This window comes from Lampetra planeri, chromosome 21, assembly GCF_965212315.1.
Source record: "Lampetra planeri chromosome 21, kcLamPlan1.2.h2, whole genome shotgun sequence".
Taxonomy (NCBI): domain Eukaryota; kingdom Metazoa; phylum Chordata; class Hyperoartia; order Petromyzontiformes; family Petromyzontidae; genus Lampetra; species Lampetra planeri.
In genome coordinates, this window is record NC_136127.1 from 1,344,757 (window position 1) to 1,363,234 (window position 18,478).

The 18,478-nt window shown below is 49.6% G+C and overlaps 1 protein-coding gene across 4 annotated transcripts in view; it reads left to right on the forward strand.

The window, feature by feature from the left end:
* IFT88 (intraflagellar transport 88) overlaps positions 1–18,478 on the forward strand; it is a 95,059-nt gene that overhangs the window by 57,185 nt on the left and 19,396 nt on the right. For all 4 annotated transcript variants that reach the window (XM_078603707.1, XM_078603703.1, XM_078603704.1 and 1 more), the window contains 3 exons: positions 7,648–7,763; positions 8,682–8,734; positions 16,643–16,708. In XM_078603707.1, the coding sequence (XP_078459833.1) occupies positions 7,648–7,763; positions 8,682–8,734; positions 16,643–16,708 (235 nt within the window). The remainder of the gene's footprint in view (positions 1–7,647; positions 7,764–8,681; positions 8,735–16,642; positions 16,709–18,478) is intronic.

Here is an 18,478-nt window from a genome sequence, read left to right on the forward strand (position 1 = left end):
GTCTTCTGGGTAAGAAGTGTAGCAGGAGTCAAGATGAATGGTGACTCCGGGTCGGTTGAGACGGGGATCAGGGGTCTTGAATTAATTATGGCTGAGACCTCGGCCATGAGAGTGGTTAAGACCTCATGAGAGAGCCGTGTGGACCCGACATCACATAGCATGGAGTCGAGAATGCGTCGAGCAATCCCGATCATGCGTTCCCAGGCTCCACCCATATGCGAAGAGTGGGGAGGATTGAAGATCCATGTGCAGCCTTGGTCACTAAGGTATTTCCTGACAGAATCATCTTCGACATTCTCCGTATTGATCTTAAGCTCCTTACATGCTCCTATGAAATTGGTTCCACAATCAGAACGGAGTTGCTTGGCTGGCCCTCTGATGGCGAAGAATCTCCGGAGTGCATTTATAAAGCTCAAAGAGTCCATGGACTCGATGACTTCGATGTGCACTGCTCGTGTACTCATACAGGTGAACAGCACTGCCCAACGTTTGCTGTTCGCGAGCCCTCCTCTGGTGCGGCGGGAGATGACTGTCCACGGTCCGAACACGTCCATCCCTACAGAGGTGAAGGGAGGTTCCACACTGAGTCGATTGGCTGGGAGGTCTGCCATTTTCTGTTCTTCCTGTTTTCCACGTAGCTTACGACACCGGATACACTTGTGGATTGTGCTGGCGATGCACCTCTTTGCTCCAACGATCCACAGCCCTGCAGATCGGATTGCTCCTTCTGTGAAGTGCCGACCTTGGTGCTTGACCTTCTCGTGGTAGTGGCGCATGAGTAAGATTGCGATGTGGCTCTGGCTTGGGATTATGAGGGGGTTTCGTTCATTCTCATCTAATTTTGCATTCCCTAGCCGACCACCGATCCTGAGCAAGTCGTCTTTGTCCATCCTGGGGTTTAGCTTCCTGAGGGTGCTGACCCTAGGAAGGTCTTCTCCCTTGTTGATGGCCTTGATCTCACTTGCATAAGCTGCCTGTTGCACACAGCGGAAGATTGATTTCCTTGCTCTGGAAAGCTCGTCTTCAGTGCGTGGCACTGTGCAGTGATGCCATCCATTGCAGCTACCAGTGGTGTCTCTCATCGGGCGATGGAAGCAGTCTGCGATATGCGTTAAATGTGCTATCGCTCGCACGAGCGTCGTCCATTTAGAGAAATGTTCAAAATGGTGTGGACTCAGTGGACTTCTTGGTCGCACATTTGTTACGAAAGTTGTCACTTGAGGACGAATCTCCTTGTCGGAATCGGGCTCTATGAGTCCAAAGGTCTCCTTGGTAGTACATGGGCCACCGTCACGTCGTAACAGGAACGCTGGACCCGTCAGCCAGATTGTTTGATTCAGCAGAGATGCAGGGACGGACCTAGTTGCGAGATCTGCTGGATTCTGGTCAGTTGGAACTTAATTCCATTGCTCCGGCTGCGTCGATCTCCTGATGCGCTCCACCCGGTTGCTAATGTAGGTGTAGAACCTTCTGGTTTGGTTGTTTATGTAGCCTAGTACGACCTTACTGTCCGTGTAGAACTTGACCGCATCCAGTTTGATGTCCAATTCATCTAAGATCAGTTCCGCCACATCTGTAGCAAGAACGGCTCCGCACAGCTCGAGCCTTGGGATGGTATGTTCCGGTTGTGGGGCCTTGCCGTGGAACTCCTTCCAGGATTCCCACTCGGATGACAGGAACGGAGAGGCCACGGCCGCAGCGACCACCGCCACGACCACCAGCAGAGCGACGAGCAGTAGCTTCATCTTAGTCTTCTTCCCATCAGTCAGGGCTGGCTTTGAGAAACGTGGAGGTACAAACTCCGGCGAAGACGGTGGATGTACAAGCGAAGTCATGGTGGTTTCTTCGTAAGTCTGCACGATACAGCCTTGACTTCTCTCGCCGAGTTTCTCTTTCAGCATGAAGTTGTTGGGGCACGGTTTGAAGTGTGACGTGCGTCCATTCGTGAGCACACTTGTTCTGAATGTGCTAATGCGGTCTGGTTTGTGTGTTCCATCGAGACAAACGTCACCTATGATGACCCATCCTAGGTCGAGTCTCTGGGCGTAGGGAGCGTCGTGAGGTCCATTGCGTTGGTTGCGAACCTTGTGGACTCTCAGCATGTCCCTGCCGAGCAGAAGTAAAATCTGTGCCGCGTGATCCAATGGCGGGATGAACTCTGCTATGGGTTTCAGGTGTGGGTGGTGACGTGCAACTTCGGGCGTGGGAATCTCACTCCTGTCGTCCGGTATCTCGTTGCACTCTGTCACCGTAGGAAGGGCTAGCTTCATGGTGCTATCTATGGTTTCCACCATGAGGCCGCTCGCCCTTCCCGCTGTCTCCATCAGTCCTGAGCATGTTCTGAGCGTGTATGGAACGGAATTCCCACCTACACTTAGCTGATCAAAGAACTCTGACCTTGCCAAAGACCTGTTGCTCTGGTCGTCCATTATGGCGTACATCCTTACTGCCCTTTCAGGATGTCCTTTGGGATAGACTCGGACGAGGCATATCTTTGAGCAAGATCTTCCTTTGAAGCCTTCTCCACAGACTTCTGTGCATTTGGTTGTGATTGACAAAGTGAGTGCGGCGGTCTCGCCTTGCTCCCCGCCGTGCTCTGCTTCGGGATCGGAAGCCTTAGTGCCACTGGGTTTCGAGTAAAATGTGTGCAGAGCAGTTGCGTGTTTGTCGCTGCCACATTCCTCGCACTTGATATCTGCCTTGCAATTCCTTGCAAGGTGGTTTGTAGAAGCACAGCATTTGAAGCACACTCCAAATTCTTTCAGAATGTTCTTCCGCTCTTCCAATGGCTTCCTCCTGAACTCACGGCATTTCTGGAGGGAGTGAGGTTTATCATGCAATGGGCATTGCTTCTCTGGATCCTCTATCTTTTTCTTTGTGGTGGTTGCCTGGACGGAGTTTGCGAATGTCGCAGGAGAGACCTCAGTCTTGTGTACGGAAATTGGCACTCTCGCTGTTCCTCGTTTCGCCATCGTTCTTTCCATTTTTGGGAGATCTGGACTGGAAATCCCCGTGGTGCCAAACATGAAACTCGGGTCATTTCTAGTCTTAGCCAGGTTGCGGATAAACATTGAGAAAAAAGAGAATGGGGGGAATGCAACCTGATGCTCTGACTTGTATCTTGAACCCGCTGTTCTCCATTTTTCCTGCACGTCAAATGGCAATTTCTCTACGATGGGGTTCACGCCATGGTATGTATTCAAGAAAATGAGACCTGGTAAGTAGGGGTCAGCCTGGGCTGATTCAAGCTCCATCAAAAGATCTCCAAGCTCCGTAACCTTTTATTGTCTCGACCAGAGATTTTTGGAAAGTTCTGCAACTTCTTGAAGAGAGCCTTCTCAATGGTTTCTGGACTACCATAGCACTCCTCGAGCCTCTCCCACACTGCATGCAGGCTTGAGGTGGGGTCGTCAATGTTTGCTGACCGGATCCTCTTTGCGTACTCTGCAGACTCATTTCCTAACCATTTCACCAACAGGTCGCGTTCTTCACTTGCAGAGATGTCTGCATTTCGGATTGCATTCCTGAAGGTAGATCTCCAGGCTCGATAGTTTTCAGAGTGGTCATCAAACTTAACGAGTCCTGTGTTGATTAGTTCGCGGTGAGCCAGGTACATAGCAAAGTCCCCTAGTCCTGCTGATCCAGAGTGTGTCCATATTGGCGCTTGTGAGGTGCTATTATTTGCTGCATTGCCTTGCATGCCGTCATTTGCGATGGCGTTGGACTGTGGGCCCAAAGGGTTTCGATCACGTTGACTGGATCCCCTTATGTGACTGTCTGGAATGTGGGTCTGACTTGGTGCATCCACGTCTGACCTCACGTGCGCGACGCTGAGTTGGCGACTAACTGCCAGGGCAGGATATGCATTTCCACCATTCCTGTAGACAGCATTCATGTTCATTCGGTGTGGAGATGGCGATGCCTGAACGTCCACCCTTTGTTCAGTATCGTTTGGTGGAGGAGCATTGATGCATTGTTCAGAACAGTCCAAAATATTTTTTCTGGTGAGTTGATCACGGTCCTTGACAGGTATCTGATTGCCAAACTCACTCCAATTCTCTTCCTTATCCAGGTTGGCTGCTGCCTCGAGCACCTCTGCCTGGGCCATTGCAGCAGCTGCTTCCCTTTTGAGTTGTAGGGTGCTTAACTTAGCATCCAGCTCAATGTTCTTCCGCGTGGCGGTAGCCACTAATATACTCTCTTGCTCTTCAAGCTCTGCTTTCTTCCGTGCAGCAGTAGCCACTAATATACTCTCTTGCTCTTCAAGCTCTGCTTTCTTCCGTGCAGCAGTAGCCACTAATATACTCTCTTGCTCTCGTGCGGCAGCAGTTGCTAATATACTTTCTTGCTCTGCTTTCCTCCGTGCGGCAGCAATTGCTAATATACTTTCTTGCTCTGCGAGCTCTGCTTTCCTCCGTGCGGCAGCAATTGCTATGCTTGCTTCTTCTTGTATGTGGGCCTTTTCAATTAGCATGGTTTCCTCTTCAGCCATGTTGGCAATACGGGCGTTTGCTGCTTCTGCTGCTGCGCGTGCCTGGCTGCTGCCATACTAGTAGATGATGTCTTTGAGTGTGCTGAGGCTTTAGATTTTGTGGTGGACCTGGATGAGACAGAGTGCTGAGATCGTGTCTCTCTTAAGCCCTCCACACGGTCCATTGCATCTTGTATCACTGCCTGCACATTATCATCGAGCAGTTCGAGGAAGTGCTCTTGTCTGCGCACTCCCTCAATGCCCTCATCTGTTTTCACCTTCATCAGGAGCGAGATGTATTTATTTGCCAGGAGCTTGTAGCTTGAGCTGCTCACATTCACTCGCTGGATGGCCCGCTGAATTGAGGCCACTGTGTCTGAGGCGTTTGAAGCTTCAGATGAATCTGCTTCAACCCGGTCCCATGCCCGTTGTATCCTGGCATCAAGGTCCTGTTTCTCAGCATCATAGCTTTCCAAGGCCCTTTGTGTCAACCTGACCTCTCTTTGGGGCCTTGAACTCCCTTGGTCCTCTTGAGGCAGGATGCGAGGTCCTGGATTGCTTAAATCACCTTCTTCAGTATCTCTCCCTGCTGAACTGTGGCTTTCCATGCTGCGATGCTAGCAGCACGATTTTAATGTAGACTCGTTGCAGAGTTCCTTGCTTGCTGCAGGCTGACTGCTTGAGAGCTCCTTGCTTGCTGCAGGCTGACTGCATGAGAGCTGGTTGCTTGCTGCAGGCTGACTGCTTGAGAGCTGGTTGCTTGCTGCAGGCTGACTGCTTGAGAGCTCTTTTCTTGCTGCAGGCTGACTGCTTGAGAGCTGCAAGAAGAGTATCTTTTTACTGCTGCAGGGCTGGCTGCAGCACTTCTTGGGAGCTTCAAGAAGGCTGTCTTTTTACTTGGCTGCAGAGAGCTGGTTGGGAGCTTCAAGAAGAATATCTTTTTACTATCTCGGCCTCGCTGTGCGCTGTGTTGCACCGCTAGTCGAGTAGATAACCTTGCGTTCAATAAACCCTCGGAGCCAGGATGAACGTCCAACTCCAATCGTCATTTATTGATTGTAACAAGGTAAAACTGGTGAGAAAACACAGATACAGCATCTGTTATAATCCGGAAACACCAACACAATGAACACCACAGCATCAGAACATTGTCTTAGATAACAATAGATCCTGGACGGACCAGGCCCCTACATTACCACTGAACAACTAGACAAAGCACAAGCCGGTGCGTTGCATACAGGCACATCGTGTATTCATCCCACTGCACCCCAAATGTACAGCATTACACATAACACTAAACTGTGGATGAGATACTTCGTCATCTTTACTCTCAGGATCGCAACATAGGCACAAGTCTGACTCGACCTACTAAATCACACGTAACATCCACAATAAGGAAAGTCGCAGGCTTCGTTACTAACTAGGCCTCGTATTTACTACAACAACTTAACGGCACTATAAAGGCATTTACATCACTATAACGGTCATTCCAACATTACAACAGCATTGCCAATATTATAGGAATATAAACAAACTTACAGATAATGCTTCTTAAGCTCCCACAATGGACAAGTGCGGCTGTGGTCTCACTGAGATGCGATGCGTGCCGCCATCTTGACTTATCTGTGTAATGGCCGACGCCCGCGTGAACCAGGAACTTCCTGTGAACGTACGCTCCCCATCTGCCGTGAGGCAAGACAATGACATTTAGTCACATTTTTACTTTTGCATAAATGTCAGATAGGAAAGCAACCCCTGACTTTAACACCATGTCTACGGGAAATTATAGTTCGCTTGAAGTCATTTCGAGTAAAGTAGCATTTCCCAGAAACGCATCCCTTATGTATAGCGGGGGATTCATGTATTCATAGTTTCTAGCATCAGAACTAAAAGGTATGGCAAATTGTAAATCAGAATACAAATCAGAATCCTAATATTTATCCTGGAGGAATCCGATGAGCTGTAAAGCTCTTTTTCACAGATGTCCAGTATGGGCGTTACAACGACAAACAGTACAAAAACATAAGAGTCGTGCAAAGTACAGGAAAAGTAAATAAATCACTGAAACACATGTAATGGTGGTATTGAGACGTACGCACACCAGCTCCGGCTAACTCCCATTACTTACCTGGACGGGGCAATCGTGATATTCCTCGCCGGGGCCCCTCCCGGGGGGAGGGGGTTGTGGGGTGCTTGGATCCCCCGCACCCCTCCCAACGGGTGGGGGCTGCGGGGTGTCCTGTGATCCCACAGAGCCCTGCCCCTCGGTGGGGAGTTTGCCTGAGAGAGTGGGGCAGTACTGACAAGCCGAAGCCAGAAGAACCAGCTGAAGACTGAAGTCCAGCTAGCTAGACCCTGGGACTCCTCTGACCCGCTGCCCTTGTAAGGGCCGGGCAGAGCAAGCCAGTGGTGCGACACCAGAGCCTTAGAGACCGACGTTCTTGTAAGGGCCGGGTCCGTGTGGCTGGTGGTCGAGAACTGCGCCTTGGCTGGGCCAGGTCAGGTAGCCTCCTTGAGAGGAGGGTCGAGGTATAGGTGGGGAGTAGGCGAGTTAGCTTGGGAATACCTCCCTTGAGAGCAGCGGGTGAAGAGGCCGTTACCTCTTCGAGTGTGAAGCTGTAACGTGGCTAAGTGTTAATAAATAGTGTTGCCTCTACTTCAACGTCTCTTTCGTCAAAGAACCCGCTACACATACAAATAAACTAAACCATCCCCATCTTTCCTAGCAAAGCCCACTGAGATGTTTCCTTATTTTTCAGAAGTGACCTGGCCACAAATGACAGCTCAACAAAGTGGCTTATCATTTGGACATTTACAGCAGCAAAATAATTTAAATAATCTCATTGCGTGTTTCTAAACACAAGAGAACTTCTTAAGTGAGTGATGAAGCAAGAGGCAACATTTCGTAGGCAACTGGAAGCATGACCACCTAGCGCAAGGTGCCGACACACAATTGCCCACCGCTAGTACGTGCTTATGCCTGCACCACAACGATGAGGAGTCAATATGGACCAAGTGTTACGAAAAGCTTTCACAACTCACTTTCGTGACTTAACTGCACTCGCATGCGGCACCACTACCACTGTGCACGTATCAGTTTAAACATACGTACGTATATAACCACATTTTTTGCAATCTGTGATGTCAATCCCCTTTCCCGTGTGCCTTGTGTGCAGTCGTACCGTCATTACCCGTGTGACATTGAGGTGATCGAGTGGCTCGGAGCCTATTACATCGACTCCCAGTTCTGTGAGAAGGCCATCCAATACTTTGAGAGGGCGGCACTCATACAGTAAGTACACACACCGGCATGCATCTTACCACCACCGTGAACATATCTCTAACAGAGGCTACTTGTGACACATTAGGCCACGGGGTACCCTGATAGAGCCCAATAAAGTATTGCCATTGTCTCTGCTTGCTACCACTGATTGCTTCTCAGGATCAATCATATTTTCCAGCATCCTTTAACTGGACTGCCTAAATGCCAATTACTCATGGGGCAGTGGCCAACAACCACCAGAAGCAACAGTTTGAAGTCACATGTAATTGTTGATTAATGCCATTTCACTACATGTGTTGCATGTACTCTTATTCATCTACCGTGTTATTGAGAGTTCCTGAGTGCTGTTGGTGAGTGTTAATGAGCACTGGTGATGTGTCGGCGAGTGCTGCGAACCTTCCATACCATACCAAACCAAGCACTCTAATCTGCGTGTAGCAGTGTACGTTTTGATAAGGGGCAGAACAGGGCTGTGAGTAGTCCGTGAGCATTTCACTATAACTTTAATATGGCAGTCCCAAGCATACCCAGATGATGGCATGTTTAACTTGACAGTGTTTGGGATCACGCAATAATTTGGCGGCACTTGGAAGTTTTTTTCTACATTGTAGGTGTTACGGACAGATACGGAACAAGTTATGTAACTGCCCACCAGCTTTGTCGATGAATGAAAGCGGCTAAACACAAAATACTCAATCACTTTAGAAACATTTAGCGACATGAGACCATAACTATCTAACCCAAAGTGGTCAGAATTAACTTTAAGTTGGAAATGCCATGCTCTAATTTCTATGCATGGTGACGAATACCATAATTCTTAATGTAAACCCTGATTGGATTAAAGATACTTCTTTCAGACTTTGTAAAATAGACCCACAGGACCCGCCAGCGTGTTCGTTAAGATGATTCTGCGTTGCCCAACTCTAGGCCCACGCAGGTGAAGTGGCGCCTCATGGTGGCAAGCTGCTATCGGCGGAGCGGTGAGTACAGTCCGTTATGTTTTCATAACGCGACAAATATATCAGGAAACACGTTTTTTATCATGCGGATTGGCTATAACGCGATTGAGTGAACGGAACTACGTCGTGCCAGTAGGAATAAAGGTTTGTACGGCTGCCTCGGCGTAGCATCACACAACGTGGGGTGCCGCTGATGCTTCTAGATGCTACCCACGCGCCTCAGTCTTTGTTCAGCCTGTGTTATGCATCTCACGTGTTATCGTGGACTGTGCTTTACCCTATATTATATATTATTTATTATCACGCAATTTTTACATAACGCGGTGTTGTTCAGGAACGCAACTACTACCACTTTATGGGAAAACAAACTGTACTGCGAGGTTAGATCAGAGTTCTTTCAAAACGCCATTACAGCCAATCTCGTCTGTGCCACCATATCTCTTCATAGTGTTCTTGTACGCAATCCTACAGCTATTGTTTCTGTATTTAAGTATGTTGAATTTATTTCACACCGTATCTAGCCAACCATGCTAATCGAGGGTTCTGGGGGAAGGACAACAAACAAAACACAAAAGAAACGAGTTTTCAATTTAGATTTAATCGTGCATAGCTCCAGTATAGCCAACACCTGACCTCCAATATCTTCTCTCAGTGTTCCACCATTAGGCTTTATGTTTTTTCCTTTGTCTCTTCTTTTTTCATACGGCGCTACTGTGGTTGCTTTTCCAACCGAGCGGCTCTTTACCAGTGCATCAGTCCAACTTGGTGATGGTGTCGGTGGTGCTGAGCACTAACATTGAAGGCTGTGTGAAGGTTGCCATCTTCTCCCACCCCTTGGTATCTGACCTCTAGGTTCCCATTCCCATGACTGTTTCAGTAACCTACCCTTTTCCATCCTGTTTGCTTTTATTATCCTATGCTCGCCTAGCACACGTGCACATTCATCGTACAATACCTGCTTATCCATTGAAATCTCCTAAAATCAGTATAACGTGGTGCTGTACTTGCTTATCGTATCAAAAGACACACATCATTTTATAAAAATGTAATAAAGGTCGTTGAAGCGACTTCTGGAATCCAGTCTTTATTTACTTTTCATTACAGCATTCCTTCACGCTGCTGACAGGCAGCGTGAGAGGGATAGAGAGAGAGAGACACGCGCGTAGTCACGTGGAAATTTGGACCTCCGCTCTTGCGTGGCCTCCTCCTCTGTTCGTTCCAGTTCTGACCACGTGTTGTTCGTCTCCACCCCTATTTAATACCCGGGTCACGTGGTACGTTTCCACCAATCCTGGTTAGCCTCTATGGAATCTTCAAGACTCCATCGTAGGCTCCCGGGACTCCGCCCCTGACTCGTCTCCCCATTGGCTGTGGCTAAAGCCAGCAGAACCAATCCTCTACAAACAGCTGTCACCTTTCCATTACGTCAGGGCCACGCTCCTAGGCTTTTTCCCATTGGCTATGGACCAGGACCGGCAGAGCCAATCATCGTGATGAGTTGTAATCCGTCAACGACCCGGATATAACCTCACATTACTTCACCCCCCCCCCGGTGTAAAAAGTCAGCCGTCTCGGCTGGGAAAAGGGGTGACAGGCCGAATCCCTTTGAATAAATCTTAGGGCGTCTAAGACGCATTAACAAGGTAAGGGGGAGTAGGGGTCAACGCGCCGAGGAATGTAAAACATTAAACAACAGACATACATTAGGGCGCCCCTGGAGCGCAGTAACACCAGGGTGACAGACCGCAAGGCAAGCAGTATTAGCGAAATGGGAGAGACTACGACCGCGTACGCGACGCCGGACCCTCTCCTCCTTTCGTTCGTGGTTGCCTCGCCGACTGTTCAGCAGGAGGTGGTTGCCGTGGAGAAGAAGAAGTTTCGGTTTCCGTTGTATCTGGGACAGGCCCCGTTGGAGGTGGAACGTCTGTGGTCTCGTCGTCCTTCAGAACCTGTTCATCTGCGGGGGGTATAACACAGCCCCGCTGGGGATCAATGGGCGAGGCAAGTGGCACATTCAGCACGCCGGCCCCCGCAGGTCAACAAGTGGAGATGAAGGGCCAGCACGCGGGTCAACGTAGGGCTTGAGCCGCGACGAATGGACATGCCAATGACGTTGGCCGTACTGGATGCGAACACTCTGGGGATTCCGAATGTCCACCAGCCTCACACGCCCCCGCCAAGGCTTGTGCAGTTTAGGGGACGTACCCACTGGCACCTGAGGGCAATGGAGCCATGCCATATCGCCCACCGACCAAGGCATATCAGTTCGCGATCGACGCGCATACCTCCCTTTCCTTGCCTGTGTACGGGCCGTCGTACATCTGGCGGCCTCTCATGCCTCCGTAACCCGTTTAAGCGAGTCTCGCACGTGGTCAGGCAGGGAAGGGGGGGACGGTTGTTTCCCCACTGCACCAAGTTGCACATCAATCGGGGGTACATTCTCACGGCCATACATCAGGAAAAATGGTGAATATCCTGTGGACGCGTGCGGAACCATGCAGTATGCCGCCAGGACGCCCAGTATGTGCAAGTCCCAATCGGTTTGTTTTTCACTGACCGTGTGACAAAGCATGCCCGAAAGGGTGCGGTTAAATCGTTCCACCAAGCCATCCGTTTGCGGATGGTAAGGGGAAGTGCGGATTTTCTTTGTACCCAAAGCAGAGCACACTTCTTTGAGCAATTTGGAGGAGAAGTTACGTCCTTGATCTGTGAGCAGCCCTTCGGGTGCTCCTTTATCCATGACGTATCCATTCAAGAAAGCCTCGGTGATGGATGAGGCCGTTTGGTCAGGCAAAGGCCAGGCCATAGGCCAGCGAGAAAATATTCGACCCCGACCAAAAGGTATTTATTTCCCCTAGCCGATGGAGGGAATGGGCCCAGGATATCCAGAGCAACCAGCTCATTAATACGGGATACCTCGATCGAACGTTGGGGCGGGATATAATTTTGACGAGGCGGTTTCCTCTTTGCACAATCATGGCATGAACGGATAAAGTTAGTGACATCTGCTGTCATGCCGGGCCAAAAGAAATCCTGCTGCATCGCAGCCAATGTTTTCTGCACGCCGAGGTGCATCAGCTTGTCGGCGTGCAGAGCGCGGACCAGGTCGTGGCGAAGGGATGTCGGCACAACCAGGCGTGAACGGTCAGACAATCCATCCGTACACATCAGTAATCCCGCCTGGCCCCGAAACATCTGCCATTTCCATCCCGCCAAATGAGATCTCGGTTTCCCGATCAGTTCCCGCAGCGGAGCTATAGAGGCATCAGCCTCCTGCTCGCGTAGACACACGGAGTGCGGCAAATGCAGCGTATCGTCGGCGCCAACGGGTACATCCTGGCCTTCATCGTTCGACATCGCCCCCATAACCGGACAGGGCGAGGTAGGCAGCGCCCCACAGCGGTGCGTACCCATCAGACAGGCGCAGGGAGGAGTCGGGGGCAACCTGGAGAGAGCGTCCGCGTTGCCATGGCGAGTACCCTTGCGGTACGTGATATTAAAGGAAAACTCCTGCAATGATTCTAACCACTGAGCCAATTGACTGGACGGTTGTTCTAATTTCAAAGAATATTGCTAACAGTTCCCGTCGCATCACGCAATATCGCGTCTCGGAAGGGGACAGAACCCTGCTACCGTATGCCACCACTCGCTCGACCCTGTCTTTCCGTTGCGACAAAATGGCTCCTATGCCGATATCGCTAGCATCCGTGTCACGGATGAACGGCTGGGAAAAGTCTGGGTAGTCGAGCGTCGGCGCGGTGGCCAGGTGATCCCGAAGAGATTGAAAAGAGCGCTCCTCTTTCGGGCCCCATTTAAATCTCTGATTTTCCCCCGTCAGAACATGCAGCGGCTTAGCCAGCGTCGCGAAATTCTTAACAAAACGGCGATAGTAGGATGCGAACCCTATAAACCGCCATACATCGCCCACCGAAATGGGCGTGGGCCACTCTCGGACACACGCCGTTTTCTGAGGATCCGTGGACACAACGTCAGAACTGATGATGTGCCCCAAGTAGCGGACGGATCATTGCGAAAGGTGGCACTTTTTTGGTTTAAATTTTAGGTCAGCCGAGCGCATCCTCCGAAAGACAGTCTCCAATCGTTGGAGATGTTCTTCGAAAGTGCGGCTGAATACAATGATATCGTCCAAATATATGAGGCACGTTTCCCACTGCAGCCCTGCCAGCACCGGTTCCATCGGGCATTGGAACGTCGCCGGTGCCGCATTCAAGCCCATAGGTAGGCGGTTAAACTCAAAGAGGCCTTGTGGCGTGCGGAACGCCGTTTTCGGTCTTGACGCGTCATCGAGGGGCAGCTGCCAAAACCCAGATGACAGGTCGAGGGTGGAGAAAAACTTTGCCCCTGACAAAGTGTCCAACGAGTCGTCCATCCGTGGCAAGGGGTATGCGTCCGCCACGGATATTTTATTAAATTGGCGGAAGTCTACACAAAACCTCGTCCCACCATCCTTTTTCTTAACCAGCACCACCGGCGCGCCCTAAGGACTGTTGGATGGCAAAATTATATCGGCCGCCAACATGTCGTCCACCGCGCCACGCACGTCTTCCCTTTCTGCAGGGCTCATGCGATGCGGGTGCATACAAATCGGTCCCGCCGCACCGGTGTGGATATGGTGCGACAAGAGTGAGGTCCCCAGATCCAAATCGTTTTTACTGAAAACGTCAGCGTACTCCGATAATAATGAATGCAAGGCGCTCCGCTGCGTGGCCGACAAGGACGTATTTTCCCCGCACAAATCTGCGATCCATCGATCGTCTGAACGATCGGATCGTGGCCCGCCAGCGGCCATTTTTGTGGGTGGTTCACCCTCAAAGCTGGTAAAATCGGTAGTGGCGTGAGCCAGCACCGAGCCAGCCGGGACGACGACCCGGTCCGGGCCCCCATTCAACACTTGTATAAACGGGACCTGACCAGGCCGAACGATAGTTTGAGCCGCCACTAGGGAAAAGGATTTTGCCACAGAATTCGACAGGGACAACAGCACACCCGTCGCACCGTCCGCAGCTTCCAATCGCTTTCGGTAACGCAGCGGAATAAGCATTTGTGAGCCTGATGGTACTTCTATCGTGGCAGCAACAATCGCGTTAACAGCGTTCCCTGGGGGCGAACGGCCCAGCAGGGACGGCAGGAACGACATTCTACGGCCCCCTGGCATTTTCAAGCAACCTTGGTCGACGAGTATTTTAACTGGCATGCGGCGAAGGAAATCGGTGCCCAATAGGCATGAGACGGCCAGTTAACGTGAGATCAAAACTGGTCCCTCCGCGGTGATATTCCCTATAGCAATACGCACATATATTCGCCCCAAAATACCCATGCTACCCCAATTTGCAGCGACGCACGCGTCGTTAGCCGGTCGGACCCGCGAAGTAGGAATGGACAGGAGATGAAAAATAACATCGGAAATTATGGTAGCAGACGCGCCAGTGTCCACCAAAATACGAACATCGATCCCATCGATGGTACCCCGTACCGTCGAGGACCCCGACGCGGCTGCCACCACCCTACGGGCCAATTTATTCCATTGTGTAACCGAGTACGGCATCGACACAAGTGATCCACAACCCCCTTCCGGAGTGCAAACATGTGTGCGAGTGGATGGGTGATGTGACAAGACCTGCCGGGTGTCCGATATGCGCCGACTTGCCCGAGGGTGCCGTGGATCCGCGTCCGGTGGAGGAGATGGAAGCCGGCCCGACGGGAGCTGAGAAGGTTGAAGTCGGCAGCGGCAATCCCGGGCGAAATGGCCTCGTCGGCCACACTTGAAACACGTGGCCGCCGTCGCCCGGCGGTCGCTCGCCCCGGTCGCCGCTCGTGGTCGTCTGGCCCCATCATGCTGCTCGCGCGGCCGGCGTTTCGGGACCCAGCGAGGAACAGCAGCCATCACCTCGTCGTCGCTGGAGTCGTTGGAGCCGTGGATGACCCGACATGGAGACCAACCCAACGGTGGACCGTCTATTTCAGGATCCTCCGTCCATGCCGCCATCTGATCCCAGCGTTTAAGGTTGAACTTGGCGTCCAAGCAGCGCGCCGCCCATCGGGACGTAAGCGGTTCGTGGCCGCACACGGCAACGAGATGTTTAGTTCCTGGGCTAACTCAATCATTCTGGAAAGGATGAGAGGATCCAGGAGATCGGCTGACGAATCGGGGTAGGCGGCCATGGCAAGCGCTAACAGCGCCCCTCGGTAAGCCAAGAGCGATTCTTCTGCTCCTCGACGACGTTGCATAAATTTCCGGGTAGCCGCCATCGGCGGCTCGTAGAACTCTGCCATTTCCGTGAAAACGTCACGCAGCGTCTTCTTCTTACTCGCCGGGATGGATCGGAAGACTGCCAAGGAGACATCATCCAACAGCGTGGGCAGAGCCTCCAGCGCCTCTGCCTCCGTCCATCGCACCAACCGAAAGGCTGACTCGAACCACCACGTGAACGCCCTCCAGTCGCCCCCGGCGACAAATTCTTTAATTTGAGGAAGGCGATGGCCGTGGTGAATGTCCGAGGCCTCGAGCGTTTCCAATCCCGCTCTCCGCGCAGTACGCGGCTCCGTCAAGATGGCGTCCGGCGGCCACGTGACAGCAGCCCCGCCCAAGATGGCGTCCGGCGGTCGCGTGGCGGCAGCCCCGCCCAAGATGGCGTCCGGCGGCCGCGTGGCAGCAGCCCCGCCCAAGATGGGTTCCACGGAGTCACACACTTGAACTTGGAGGCAATACATTTATTATATCACCCCAACAGGGTAACTACATAAACATACACAGTTTCTAGACCCCAACAGGGTTTCTACATAAACGTACACAGTTACTAGACCCCAAAAGGGTAACTACATAAACGGGTCAGGTCAGCAACACACTGCCTGATCCACGATGCCGAGCGTAACGACCAAAGACCGACGACCGATGACTGAAGACCAAAGAGACGTAGCACCGAGGGTTCCATTCCAGCAGACGGCGGCGATTGCTCTCGGGACCTCCCTTTTATGCTCCTGAGCGCGTCCTCGGCCACGCCCCCTTCTGGATCTCACCAGAAGGTTCTCGACCGAGCACCACGTGTCTCTCAAGTCACCCTTTGGGCCCCCTCGCTACCCTGTCCCGGTCACGTGCCCTCTTGGGTTCACCCAAACTGTCACGTCCTTACTTGCCCTCTCTCTGACCGTCACCAGAATCATGCCCCCTAGGACTCGCTTCCATGCCATACCCACTCTGGTGCCAGAGAGAGGCTCAAGACGCACAGTTCCACTCTTGTGACAGCAGCTGGCGCTAAACGCCATTGTGGCTCCATTTACGTCACTACACTAGTACAGTACACCGGTTTGTTGGACAGCATATCCCCAACATTTATAATCTGAGTATGACGTTTCGCCAGTAATTACAACTAGTATCATCATGTTCTTTTTACATGACAAACGTTACTAATTGGCTGTCGGGTGGTGGCGGGTTTAACGACACATTCATAATTACGCGATCTAACCCAAAAAACCCTATATTATGGATGATATTGGTCGCAAAAGCCTATGTGTTAAACTGACGAACCTCTTTGGGGAGGATACTTTTCTTCCTAATGATGTGAGTTGTAATTACGGGATGAAACGTCATACGCAGATTGTAAATGTGTGCGGCGTGTTACAAGTTGAAATTATTATCATTATTATTGACAAATGTCCAACAGTAGTTATCAAGTTGTATATTACTTCTACTCCATGGTTTTGAATCTTGTGAACGTGCTTATCAATCACGATGCATTCTTGACATGCATCAAACTACTCTAAAGGATATTTAACAGATACTCTATATATAAAATTCATGTTCATATCGTTATTGTTTGCTGTTATTTCATTTAGCTTGGTCTCTATTTTGTATGGATGCTTATCGATCTGTTTAGCCTAATATAGATTTTGTGTTTTGTCTCTTAACAGGAAATTATCAGAAGGCTTTAGAAACCTATAAGATGGTGCATGTGCAGTTTCCAGAAAACGTGGAGTGTAAGTATGATGCACTGTGCCATGCTTATCGGTATATCCATTGCCAGGGTTTCACATTCGTGTTTTTTTCATCTTCAGTTATCCTGTACATTAACCATGTCCATTGATATTGAAAGGTTTGCACATTTCATATAAGTCAGTCAGTTTAAATCTTGACTTAAAGCTTTCGTGACTGCAGGAATTAATATTCTTGGGTCTTTCGGTAAAGTCACGTAGATAGGTTCAAATAAAATATTTTTGGTTATTTTCTTTGAATCTATCTACGTGACTTTACCGAAAGACCCAAGACTAGTCAGTCAATCTTAATTTTAGAACTTTCGTGACTGCAGGAATTATTATTTGTTTCTTTCGGTTAAGTCACGTCTAAAGATAAAATAAGAAATTAAATTAAATAATAGAATATGACGTTTCGATTGCAACACAAGCAATCATCATCAGGTATAATGAAATAGCGACATAAACTCTAACCAGAAAACTATAGACAGACATATTAGCAGACAGATATCACCAAGATACATAGCGAGAGCAACACAGGTAACAGAGAGGGGTGATCGTCTCTGTGTGGTGGCCTTAAATAGACAGAGGGGGGGCGGAGGCAGAGAGAGGGAGGAGGGTTAGAGAAAAAATTAGCATATCAATGAGTGGTCAACAGACGTGGTGCTGCGAATGCGATGGCACGGAAAGCAAGCCTGAAAATCAGGAGAAGGACACACTAAAATTAAATAACCTAGTAAAATATCGAAATGTAATGTAATACAACACAGAGGGTCGGTCAACACACAATTAACGCATAGCCTGGTTGATTACGTATTTCAAAGATTGCTAAGTTAGAATTTAAGTGTGAACAATCTAAAGAGAGGACACAGGCAGAGAAAACAAGTCGCCAGAGAGAGAGAAAAAAGATAAGCTTAAAACTTCCCCGTAGAAGTGGTTCAATCTTAATTTTAGAACTTTCGTGACTGCAGGAATTATTATTTGTTTCTTTCGGTTAAGTCACGTCTAAAGATAAAATAATAAATTAAATTAAATAATAGAATACGACGTTTCGATTGCAACACAAGCAATCATCATCAGGTATAATGAAATAGCGACATAAAATCTAACCAGACATATTAGCAGACAGATATCACCAAGATATCTGTATCTTGGTGATATTTGTCTGCTAATATGTCTGTCTATCATCAAGATATCTGTATCTTGGTGATATCTGTCTGCTAATATGTCTGTCTATAGTTTTCTGGTTAGATTTTATGTCATTATTTCATTATACCTGATGATGATTGCTTGTGTTGCAATCGAAACGTCGTATTCTATTATTTAATTTAATTTATTATTTCATCTTTAGATGTGACTTAACCGAAAGAAACAAATAATAATTCCTGCAGTCACGAAAGTTCTAAAATTAAGATTGAACCACTTCTACGGGGAAGTTTTAAGCTTATCTTTTTTCTCTCTCTCTGGCGACTTGTTTTCTCTGCCTGTGTCCTCTCTTTAAATTGTTCACACTTAAATTCTAACTTAGCAATCTTTGAAATACGTAATCAATCAGGCTATGCGTTAATTGTGTGTTGACCGACCCTCTGTGTTGTATTACATTACATTTCGATATTTTACTAGGTTATTTAATTTTAGTGTGTCCTTCTCCTGATTTTCAGGCTTGCTTGCCGTGCCATCGCATTCGCAGCACCACGTCTGTTGACCACTCATTGATATGCTAATTTTTTCTCTCACCCTCCTCCCTCTCTCTGCCTCCGCCCCCCCCTCTGTCTA